The sequence below is a fragment of the Camelus bactrianus genome, chromosome 7 (assembly GCF_048773025.1).
Source record: "Camelus bactrianus isolate YW-2024 breed Bactrian camel chromosome 7, ASM4877302v1, whole genome shotgun sequence".
NCBI classification, from domain to species: Eukaryota; Metazoa; Chordata; class Mammalia; order Artiodactyla; family Camelidae; genus Camelus; species Camelus bactrianus.
The window spans coordinates 83,860,535-83,872,976 of NC_133545.1; the positions used below are offsets into that span (position 1 = coordinate 83,860,535).

A 12,442-nucleotide genomic window follows, 5' to 3' on the forward strand; every position below is an offset into this window, starting at 1 on the left:
AAACTAATTTGCAACTTTGATTTTCTCCGTAGATTGTTTATTAACTAGAAAAGGGTTATGGGAAGCCAGAGGGTCCAGAACTGGCTGTATTTCAAATGAAATGCGCAACAGCTTTTAAGTCATTTCAAGTGGGAACTCACCCAACTCCAGACGCATTTATGAACCCAGCAGATGGTGCGTGGTATTTCCCTCCCGGTCAGCACGTAATTCCTTAAATTAGAGACACCAGCACAAGACTGTCATTCACGTTTCCGCATACTTTTATTTGTTACAAACATACAATTTTTTAAATATAGACTGTAAAACTCCATTTGCAAAAGTCTGCTATTGTTAAGGAGTGCACACCAGCAGTAAGGATTCTTTCTTCTCTCTGAGTTTTTTCTGTCAGTTTTGCTAGTTAGTGGTAAACACGGGACCCGCCATTTTACAGACCTGTCTGAAGCTTCTGGCTGTATTCACATTGTTCGTTTGAAGCAGCCCTGCTCGTCTCAAAATTGACTGGAATCTGAGCTTCAACCTCCAGGCAGCGAGATCAACAGCCCGTCTAGACTCTGCTTTTGAATGGTTTCCAGGAAGTATGCTTTCTGAATGGGTACTGCATTTCACGGATTTGTTTGAATTGCCCATGCAGCTCTGTGTTTGTTAAAGTGCATTCTTCTTTGAAAAAGTAAGAGGAAGAATCTTTATTCTTTAACCAAGGTACTTAAAAAAATGAACTTTTTGGTCTCTCAGCAGATATTCCCAAATTGATCCTATCGCTACAAATTTTAGTGTTCTATTTACAAATATTTATAGGGTTAACAGGTGGAGGGGACCTTATAAAATTATAAAGGTGCGGCTTCTCTTGAAGCAGAAATCAGTTCTACAAACTCATACACAGGAATACACACTTGGTTTACAATGCACAAGCATGTGGGTATTTACAGAGACTGACGACATCCCCCCAAAATACCCCTTTAAAGTAACTTCCAAACTAAACTCTACAGTTATACATCGAGATCAGGACGCTCTGTCTCCTGCTATCAAGATTTGGTTTGAATTCAGATTACTTCTGTAGATTCTCTACTGGCAGGACCTCAGTCCCAACTTTGGAGTGAAGAAAAATCTAGTCTAAGGAAGCCCCTGGTAGGTTACGACTGGCAGTGAAGGTTCCTATAGAAAGTGTGTTGTCTGCAAATATGTACCAGAAGATGGACAGACTTCTAAAAATGGTCTTGGAGAAACATCTGGATAAAGGTGCAAAAGGAATAAATCCCTACTAATCATTCTAGAACTTTAGAAAAAAAGTCTATATACACCAATAATCTTATCAAATACTGATAATCATTGGGGAAAAAAACCCTCAATTTACTCACCTGCTACTGTAACATGCAAAACTATAGGCTCTTTTTTTTTATTTATGCCCTATTCTGATTTAAAATCAGCTTCTGGACTTTTGCCCAATCTATTAATTTCTAGGAATCCAGAGCTTTTGACAGAGGTGTTGCGTGGGCTGTGGGCTGGGAGAAAAGCGTTGATGCTTCGTATCAGAACAGTTTAAAATGAAACTCAAATTCATACAGTACAGATATACTTGTTCTTCAGTTTTCTTGGGATTCTCCCTGCAGGTAGATGTCCCAGGAAAAGTTAAAAAGGGAAGAAATCTACTACTTGCCATTCTATTTCCAAATATGTATAAAGATTTTTTGAGCCAGCCTGATGTTGCAACAGAGGGCAGGACTGGAGATGAGAGTTTGCCTTTAAGAAATGAGGTGATCTAAATCAATTTTCTTCAAAGGCTTAGCCATTGATGTCTTCAAAGTAGAAAAGAAAAGAAAAAAAAAAGACAAACTCATGTCTTCTGCAATATGCTAGTGGACAATGAACTTGAAAAGGTCTATTGCTTTCTCTCCAATACTCTGGGCCCACATTTCATCATACTACAGGTATGATCAGCCCTCTCTTATCCAATGCAATGGGTATTTTACATATAATATAAGGAAAACGAAATTTACTCCTAGGCTCAAAATCCCATGGTAATCAAGAGTACAGTCATATTTTCATCAAACTCTTTGTTAGAATCACCTATGGAAAAAAATTAACATTTTGCATCAAATAAAGCTCTGCCCTCCTGTCATTAGAAGTCATACTGAGCAGTGAAACTACCAATATGGCATTTGCAGTTACTTTAACATGGCTTTCCTATCCCAATTGGAACGTTTGATTCAAGAGGCATGAGTTCGATTTTCAAATGAAAAGAAAAAAATTGCAAATAAAGGTGATTACATTGATGGCATATTCCCTATTTCATTAGGAAATATAAAATACATTCATAAAGGTCTCACTCGGATCAGGGGTACAGATACCAACTGGAAATTACTGGAGTCTTCATTACACAGTATTACTACTTTCCAAATTTAATCTTCATACTGACAACTGGACCACATTTATTGAAGTAAGAGTGTTAAATCCATCAGTAATGAAACTAAGTTTTAAGACTGAGGGCTGGGAACAGCAACTTTAACCAAATAGCAGTTAGATACATCAAGAGAAGTTATCTTTCAACAGTCTGCTATCTCTTGTAACTTCTGGGGCTAACATTTGAAAATTAATGACTTTGCTTTTCTAGATTAAAAACTGGGGAAATAAGGTTTAAATCTGCCACTTCCACCTCACACCTGGAATTTCAAATGGGGCATTGACATTCACGTCTTTCTTTTGTGTCTGTATTTTTAAGGTAAACATGGTTGTTTTTTTCTTTTTTCCTTTTCTACAAACAATCTCCCCTCCTCCTCCCCGGTCCCACCCACAAACCCATAATCCAGTTTATTCAATGGGAATAGTTCAGTTTAGGAAGACAGCTAATTGATTTACAGTACTCTAAAACCAACCCTGAAAACTGGTAATCTCATTCATTTACTATAACTTTAGTGCTGTTATTGACAGAAAAAAAGTTACCTTAAGGCTCAAGGGAAAGTAACTTATTAAATTGTGAATGCAGCATTGTTTACTCTCCCATCCATTGGAAGCTAGCAAAATGCATTCTTGATCAATAATACAAACTTCCTAACATTAGCAAAGATCTCTACTCATCTTACACAGAGTTAGAACAATATTCATAAGCAAATTATCTAGGGGAGCCTGAGAAACCATGATCCACATCACACAAAGATTCCATGTTATTTCATGATCAAAAAGTGCTTTATCTTTGAGAAATATGTCAGTTAAAATGGAAATATACAATGTAAAAAATCACTTGACACTTTCTCAGGTGAAGTACAAAGTGGAAAAGAGCAAAAAGATGGGAGGCTCTGCTCTCTGAACAGGCCCTATGCATGGGACTCTTAGGGTATACAAAATTAAAATTGTTTTAAAAGTTAACAGTGGAATTTTACACCACCATATATATTCTAAAACCTGAGATTGGACATCAAAGCAGTCAACTTTGTTACTTATCAGAGCAATTCTGATACTTCCTAAAAAGAGAAGACAACTCAATTGAATCAATAACTCCGGGGTCAAAAACAGTAACATTCCCCAATTAACAAGGAGACAGATCACAAACGCATTAGGTACTAAGAGTGCTGTAGAAATGACTCTCGGCAAACGAGTCATTTTTACATAAGAAAAAGTCACTTCTCTCCTTCCCCTTCTCACTGATCAAGGCCACACTATTTTCAAATGAATATCTACTGAGAGATCAGTTGTGCATCGGACAAAGTACCATAATCGGGTTAAAAATGAAAACAAAATTTACAGTGAAGAATACCTATGTGCATGGCTTACACACTCAAGCTTCTCCTCAATTTCATCCACCTCAAAAGCAAGGCAGACACAGTTTACCTTTTAACACCTTGTGTAGGGCACATCCTGTGCCCTGTAAAGCCAGTCAAGGTCACGTTTAACAAAGCATCCTCAGCAACTACAGTGCCTGCAGTGTGCAGCCATTTACAGACCACTCAATATGAGGGCATTATTATAACCAGCCTCTTTTGCCCACAACCCTGCGTTTTTCAGATAAGCCAGGATAATTGTTTTGTTTTGAGAAAAATGAAGCTTGAATCTCTTAAAAAAGACCTGCAATTTATTGCAAAGTGATCGAGAGGTAACAAAGGAAGCAGCAGGTTACCGGCTGCCTGCACCAAAGCCTTGCGATCATTTTGCAGTAAATAATTATGGAAAGTGACTTGACAAGTAGCCATGTGAGTGTCACGGCTACAGTCATTTATACCACCTACATGCCTCCCACAGTAACATAGGGTGTCTGGGTTTTTGATTTGGTTTCACTTTGATTTTTTGGTGCCATACAGATTTACATTTTGTACTGTGCAGCATATGCACTGAAAACTTTCTCTGCTGACTACAACTGCCATTCTACTTGAATGACAGTCAGGGACAATAGAAACCAGAAGGGAAGAGTGGTGTCTCACCACAGATTTTTGCTCTTTTCACTGTTTCTAAAATTTGATTTCTCATGTTCTGTAACGGCAATAGTTTGAGAAACAAACATTTTACCAATTATGTGACAAGGAATTTTAGTTCCATACTTCTCAGGAATATGACTACTTTGAACACATGATTAGCCGGGATGTTTGCCAAAGTTGAAAAACAGCCCTAAATCATTGTTCACAGTAGTGGCTGAAAGACAAAACAAACAAAAAAAAAAGGGTTTCCCATAGTCTGTACAATGCCGTTTTCTGACTGGAATCTACAAAGATCATTTCCTGTAATCAGCAATAATTATGAATGAGTTCTGAAAGATAGCCTGTTAATATAAACTTTTTAAACAAACCACACACCAAAAGTGTAGTCTCTGTGCTTTGCAGATTTCTATTGTCCCTAGTGACCGGAATGAGGATGAGTGAATGCTACAATTAATCCACATCCTCCTGTAATCTTCCTGCAGTGAGAAGAGAGGCCATGGACCACCCCCCTGCAGGAAAAACAAACCTTTGAGATTGGTTAAGACTTAAAAACCCACCACTATGACATTTACCACTTAATCTTACATAGGCAGGTCAAAATTTTAATATAAATTACTTTTTCCAACACATAGCTTATGCATTCTTTGCTCCTTTTTTTGGAGGATTCTCAAATTGATATCTAAAGATTTACATATGATATATTACTGTTATATGGTCTAATGACTAAGAAAATTTCTCTGGTAACCAAAGCTGATGCCATATATGGTAGTGTTCTTGGCATATACTCTATATGCCTCAGACCACTTCCACATTCTTTCTATTCAGCTAATTATAGCTTAGTAGCCACTGGTGAAGGATTGTGAAGACCTTGTCATTTCTACAGAATAGAAAGGCAAGGCTAGTTACTGCAATTCAGCCAAACAAAAGGAAAAGAAAAAAGAATAAACCAACCCCTTAAAAAGGAGAGGTACTGCACCTTTGCAAAATTGAACTGGCTCACTGCAGCTGAGCAACAGAACCACCTCTGAAGCAAGAAAACAAGTTGGTCTATACAGGAATTGTACATGTTTTGAAAATGAAAATGTTACAGCAATCAACTATGAGCTGCAACCTTAATTTTCATTGCTGCCTCAGAGTTTGAAACTTAAACAGTTTCTGCAAACCTAATAATGCTAGCTTCTCAGCTCCTTTACTAAAACTATTTAGGGATTTGTTCTCCGCAGCAAAGAAATAAACACTCAAAACACATAGGTAAATACAGCAGGACATTATTGAAAACAGCTGCCTTGTAGTACAAAATACAGTACAAGTATACAGATGTCATTAAAACATCAAAAATACTATTGCTCCCATACAATTTAGGAAACATTCTTTGCAACGGAGAAAAATTTTTAAAAAAGAAAAGCTTTAAAAAAATCTGTTTAAAAAGTCTACTGTGGATGAATGAGAGTAGAGAAATAGTCTGAAAAGGGCACCAATGTTTGTGGCTCTTCCACTGTTTTTTTTTTAAATCTAAGATCCAATATTCTGAATCATAGTCTAATTTTTTTTAAAAAAGCCTAATTTTATATACACAATTATTTCCCTCCCTCTCAGCCACAATTCATGAAAACGATTTTTGTATATTACCTATTTCCCAATAAATACAAAAAGATTGTATAGGTTGAATACCAAAATAAGATAATAAAAAGGGTATGCAATAAATTAAAAGGCAGCTCAAATAAAGGGCAGGCATGCAGTTAAAACAAAAAAATACTAAGATTGTGGAGGTGGGGTTACTTGCCTCCTGGTTGAGAAAGTGTCGCACAAATACCTGAAGACTTTGGAAAGAACGTTAGCTCCCATTCAATTCAAAGTTACCTAGGTCTATGACATTTCTAGGAATACCTTTTGATGGGGCGGGATTAACTTGATTAGTAAAAATCATACTTAAAATCCATTTAAAATATAGAAGAGGCGATCCTTGAAAACCCCAACTTTTATTCTTGAAAGACAGCTGGATAAACTGGCAAAAGCCAGTTTGTTGAAATTTCAAGATGGTATAAAAATGCTTCCAGAATATGGTCAGCATATTCACGTCCACCTCAGCTCCATTCGGATGGATTTCAGCTTCCAAAGGGCACGCTGCTTGAATGACTCATCCGTCATTTGCCAACTTCTGATTGTGAGGTACTGATACAATGGATCAAGTTCTTAAAAATTCATTTTAAAAGAATAAATGATGCTGGAATTCTGGACCTGAGGATCTTTTTAGTATTTGAACAAATCCACAGATTAAACTGAAGGTAGATGAAGACTTCAGTTTTGGTTATATCCAACTTTTCTGTGAGGACGTATATTCCATTAAAGCTCAGGCTTGTAGCCACACTGTTCCTTTTGTAGATACCTTCAAGTTTTCTGGTTTAAAATCCAGCCAACCAGTGGCCGAAACAGCCGAATTAGCCACAATTCACTGGCTCGCACGGTGGAGCCACAGGGATCTGGCTCTCATTCATATTTAAGCCATTTCTTGGTAATGACCTCCATATTTGGAGATCGGGGAAGAACTTTAGTGAGCAGCAACCAATCCACTCAAACAGTTTTCCTTGTGCTTTATGCCCGATTTCTTCATGTGCCTACCTCAGCAACCCCCAATGTAAAACTGCTCTTTTATCTTTGAAAAAAATTTGCCAACTTTAAAAACATTATAGTAATGGATTCTAGTTCAAGGATTGACATCTGAATCCATTTGCATCCCGGTAAACAATTCTGCAGACAAGACATGGGCCTTGGTCCAGGTTCCATGCAAAACCATTTTAAACAAAATAGATCCAATTTGTTTCTGTATTCCCTGGTGGCTTCTTGAATTCTTATTTCACCCCGCCCATGATTATTTAAAGTTGCATTCCTTTTCTTGAAACCTGTACCCTCAAAACTGGGTAACTGTAAAGGCCTCTTTCTTCTCAAGGTTTCCACGAAAATCTAGATCCAAAATGCTGATTTCAATGGGGGTGAAGGGATAGACATTGCAACAGTGAGGTCTGGAAAGACCTTTAGACCAGGTTACCCAGGTACAACGTAAATTCAGCTAGATCTGGGTAACTCAGAGGTGTTCCTTGGCCTATGTGCAAGGATCTATCCCATTCAGGGTTATACTGACGGGCTTAGGAACCTTTGTTGGGAAAAAAATAGAAGCTGAGGCTTTTTCTCAGGTGAGGAGATGCTACCGTCCTCTTTGCAGGTTGCTGTCAATTCCTTGGAACTTTACTGCTTTTCTCTAATTGTCTGTGACTGTTCACTTACGGTTACTTCTCTTAATTAACTATATTATTTAAATTTTTGTTTTCTCCTCTGGGGCCTCCCCGTCTTCCCCTGCACTAGCTCACTGGGGATGAACAGGAACGGGAGCTCTCTGGCCAAGAGGACGGTGGTGGGGTGGGGAGGCCCGTAGGGAAGCTGCGCGTTTCAATCCTCATCCACCTCCTCTCCCTCTGACTCGTCCCCGCCGCGTCGCTCATAAAGCTTATCCCTCTGCCGCTCCTGGATCTCTTTCATCTCATCCGCATACCGACAAAAGGCGCCCCCGAACTTGCCCCAAGCCTTGAAGGGAACAGTGATGGCGTTGCGGTAGGATGGCTTCACCTCGCTCACGCGCAGGAACACTCCGTACTTGTTGCAGCCCACGTCGAAGAAGAAACGCTTAGAGTCCACCGTGATGGAGGTGCCTTCCGGAAGCTCCCCGTACAGGCCGCCCCCGGGGCCCCCGGCGCCGCCGCCCGGGCCCCCAGCCAGCTCGTCGTCCTCGCCGCCGTAGTCGTCGATGAGCTTGGCCAGCGCGTCGCGGAACTCGATGAGGCCCTGCGCGGGCAGCGCAATGGTCTGGCCGCTCTGCAAGCCGCCAGGCCCGGGGCCGCCGCCGCCGCGGTTGACCGTCTGGCGGATGCGCAGGAAGCGGCCGCGCTGGTTCTCCTTGAGGTCCAGGTAGTACTTGCGGTTCTCGCGTACTAGGAACTCGCTCTTGAGAGCGCGCCGCGGCCCACCGCCCTCCTCGGCGCCCGCCGCCGCTGCCACCTGCTCGGGGCTGCTGGGGCCCAGCTGCGCGTAGTGCTCGATGAAGTCGCCCAGGTAGTCGCGGAACTCGGCGGCCACCGCCATGGACAGCGTGAGGCGGCTCTTGGAGCCGCCCGCGCCCACCTCGGCGATCTTGAGGAAGCGGCCCTTGGCGTTTTGCTTCACGTCCAGGTAGAAGCGTTTGTTCTGGATGTCCAGCCGCTTCGAGGCCAGCTCCTGGGTCTCCTGCTCGCCGCCGCCGCGGGACGCGGGCTGGAAGCCGCCGGGCCCGCCACCGCCACCGCGCTCGCTGCCGCTGTCGCCGTCCGCCATCTTCTCGGCCGCCGCCGCCGCCGCCGCCGCCGCGCCCAGGCCGCCGCCCGCCGCCCGCCGCGCTCGTGCCCCCGCCCTCCGCCCTGCGGCTCGCTCTCCGGGGCCCCCCAGCCTCGCCCGCCGGCCCGCTCACGCGCTCCCGCTGCTCATCGCCGGCCGCCGCCGCCAACCCCCATCGCCCCCGCGTCCCGCCCCGCCACTTCCGCCGGGCCCGTTTCCGGCGCGCGCCTCCGTGACGCCACCCCGCCCCGCCCACCACGTCCTCGCTGCCGGAAGCGCCGGGCGGTGAGGCTGCGGGTCGTCGGGCAGTGACGTCACGGGCCTGTCGGGGGCACCCGGGGTCCCCGCGGGGTACGCTGGGAAGGAGCGCAGTGGCGCTTGGAGGCGACGGAAACAGTCCGCTCCTTGTTTGTGGTGGTGGTTTTACAGCTGTGCCAAAACTCATTGAAACGTATGCTTTGAATAAATGCGGTTTATTCTAGAGAAATTATACCTAAATGCAGTTACTATTTGTAGACAAAGAGGAATTAAAGGAGGGAGGATTTGGGGGTCATATGCATTCAAAAGAAAACTAACTTTACAGGATTGCTGGACAGTAATACATGAATGATATTTAGCTTAATACCTGAATTACAGTGAGCGCTCAATAAATGTGGACTCACCGTTAGTTCGTGGAATTCCTGTCATAGTTCTTGGAACATACATGATGCCATCATCGCCATCACAAGAACATAAAAAATGAGTCCTGAACTAAGCAGTGGTAGTGGAGATGAAGAGCCTAGGAAAGGACTTGACTTACCCAACACCTGTGTACAAGGACTGACAGCCGTTTACACGTTAACTCAGAAGAATACGTTTCATATGTTACATTGGAGAAATAGGAATGGATTTAAAAAGGAAAAAATACGGCTTTCCATGAGAGGAGGTGTGCGCTGAGAGTCACTCTGCCTGGGTCTGAAGACCATACTAGCTGTGCGGTCTTGGGCATTTCACTTAATCTCTAAGTCCCAATTGCCTCACTTGCTAAAAGGGAATAATAGTGCCTATTTGTGGGGTTGCTGTAAGAATTTAATGAGATAATGCACATAAAGCACATAACCTGGAACAGAAGAAAACACCCCCCAGATATTTAATCACCCTTGCTCTTGTTCCATAAAAAGATCCAACCAAACAAAATCAGAATAATAGCTATCAACCAAACACAGGAGAGTCCAAGGGAGAACATCAAATCTGGGGCCTTGAACATTTCAATCTTGGAGAGGATCTGGACATTTCAAATGCCTAGGGAAGGAATGTGATGCCAGGCATCACTTGGCCTTCCTGAAAGATATCATGAAAGATGCCTACTTCTCTTATTTCTTGCTAATCAAACTACTTTCCTGCATTGGAGGACCTCAATACTCAGTTCATGTGAAGGACTCTGTATGCCCTGTTCATTCCTTATCAGTTTGGTTTTAAGGAGTCAAGTTCTATTTAATGAGTTAGATCTGTTGCTTTGCTTCCTTTGAGATTTCATTCTTGGCTTTTAAGCTTAGGATCTTCTCCCTTTTCATATATTTGACAATCACACATTTTTCAGACTTTCTATAGTTTGAGTTTTTAATATATGTGATTATATCATATACTTATATTTTTATGTTTAACTCTAGTTTATCTAGATTATATTTTGGTGTATAGTATAAAGTGAAGAATCTAAAAAATTTCCTTCAGTTGACCAATTGTCCCAGTACTATTTATTGAATAACCCTTCAAGGACAGATCTCGACAGGTGGAGATGAATGTAAGTTATTTTGGGTAGAGGGAACATGTGTTCCCAGATGGCGAGAAGTCTGGTTTGGCTGGAGCCCAGGGTCTGTGAGGAGGGGGTGGTGAAAAAAAGAGTTGAAGGCAGCTGAACCTGGCCCCACCGGGAAGACCTTCATTTGTAAGCAGGAGATTGGACTTAAGTCAAGCAGGAGCCCCTGGAGCCATGTGAACAGGAGTGTGATGCCTCCCCTCTGCGCTTCAAGGAGGTGACCCATGGCAGAGGACAGCAGGGGTGGACTCAATTAGGAGGCAACAACCATGCTGCAGACCCAAGCCAGTGGGGACTGGAAGTGGCTAGCGGAGCAGGAAGGTGCCAATGGGGCCTCTGGAGCAGGAGAATGGTCAGGATTTAAAAACCAGACATGGGGACATAAGAGAGGAGTGAAGGACGGTTTTAGAGTGGTTACTCTGAGTGACTATAGCCAAAGCTGTTGTTGGAAATGATCGCAGCACTGAACTGAAACCTCAGACATCCAGGTGCTGCAAATGTCAGGTGCTTCTCCCGCACGTAATTTACAATAAATGATGCACAACAGGAAGAGATGCTTTGATGCGGTTTTGGAATATCAAATTCTTTCCCCGGAAGTTTGTCACTTCGTGGTGGCCTTAAGCACTTGCTGTGACTGCCTTTTGGCAAACGCAGCAAGAAAGAATGTGAGTCTTCAGTTTGAGGAGCCAACTGGATTCCGGAGGGGAGATGTCCAAACAGCTGTGGGACCCGCACAAGTGGAGTCAAGAAGGGGGGGCAGCAGCAGAAAGGCAGGATTGGGATCCACTAACAGACAGTGTGGATTTGACCTCAGCTCCTAGGAGGCTGCATAGAGAAAACAGGGACAGGAGAACAAGATGGGGAGAGAGAAAGGCCAAAGGTTGGATGTCACAGTTCATACAGAACCTGCACGTACACTTCATACCCACCCTGGAAACGTGGCAAGAATCACATAGCGCTTTTTTTTTTAATAGCTCTTTTTTTTAAACTTTTTTTCTATTTTTTTTGAGGGGGCAGGTAATTAGATTTACTTGTTTGTTTTTGTTTTTCAGTGGAGGTACTGGGGATTGAACCCAGGACCTCATGCATGCTAGGCACGTACTCTACCACTGAGCTATACCCTCCCCCAAGAAGCACATAGCTCTTAAGAGATGGAGCAGAGACTGCAGCTCAAGCCTGCAATTCTAAATTCTGTCTTGGGCGATGCTATCTTTGGGGGCACATGGAAGCCATTTGTCACAGTGCAAATGAGGACAAAAATATGGTTTGAGGAGCTGCCTGGGTGACAGAGGGGATGGTAACTGGCCAAAAGAAGCACGAAGCTGCCTTGCCCAGAGAAACCTGAGTGGGCTCTGAGGCTGTTGGGGGTGCTGAGGGGGAATGGTTGTTGAGTGAGAGCCTGGAGTTGGCCAGGAGATGGGCACACAGGTAGAGGGGCTGGGAGGCAAGAAGGCATCCTTTTGCTTGTGAGACCAGGGAGAGTGAAGGAGAGACACAGGAGCTTCTGGTGGAGAGAAGTTCTGAGCCATTCCTGCGTCTGCTGCAGGGCCCAAGAGTGGGGCCACGTGCTGAGGAGGCCATGAAGACCTGTGAGGGTTGGACGAGAATCCTTGAGCATCCAGGGATCCTGCTTAGGTCAGGGCAGAAGCGCGGTGCTTTCTCCAGCCTTTTGGAGCAGCCTGGAGTCTGGGCAGGAGGCAGCAGATGGGAGTGGGCCTTGCCAGGGCTGAGGAGATCCATGAGGCAGTGGGGGACTGGGGCCAGTGTCCTCAGATGACCAGCACCTTCTCCTGATTTCAGGCCAGGAGAAGGGGGAAGGGGTCTGCCATTGTGGGTCATGCCTTTGTTTGCCTGTTACATTTCCTGTTAAGGTTAAAATTGA

The 12,442-nt window shown here is 43.7% G+C and overlaps 1 protein-coding gene across 1 annotated transcript; it reads right to left on the minus strand.

Moving 5' to 3' along the window:
- Positions 1–242: 242 nt before the first annotated feature.
- PURB (purine rich element binding protein B) lies at positions 243–9,182 on the minus strand. Its single transcript, XM_010969541.3, has one exon. It carries the CDS (start codon positions 8,763–8,765, stop codon positions 7,848–7,850), a length of 918 nt encoding a protein of 305 aa, XP_010967843.2. The 5' UTR covers positions 8,766–9,182; the 3' UTR covers positions 243–7,847.
- Between the last annotated feature and the right edge of the window lie 3,260 nt (positions 9,183–12,442).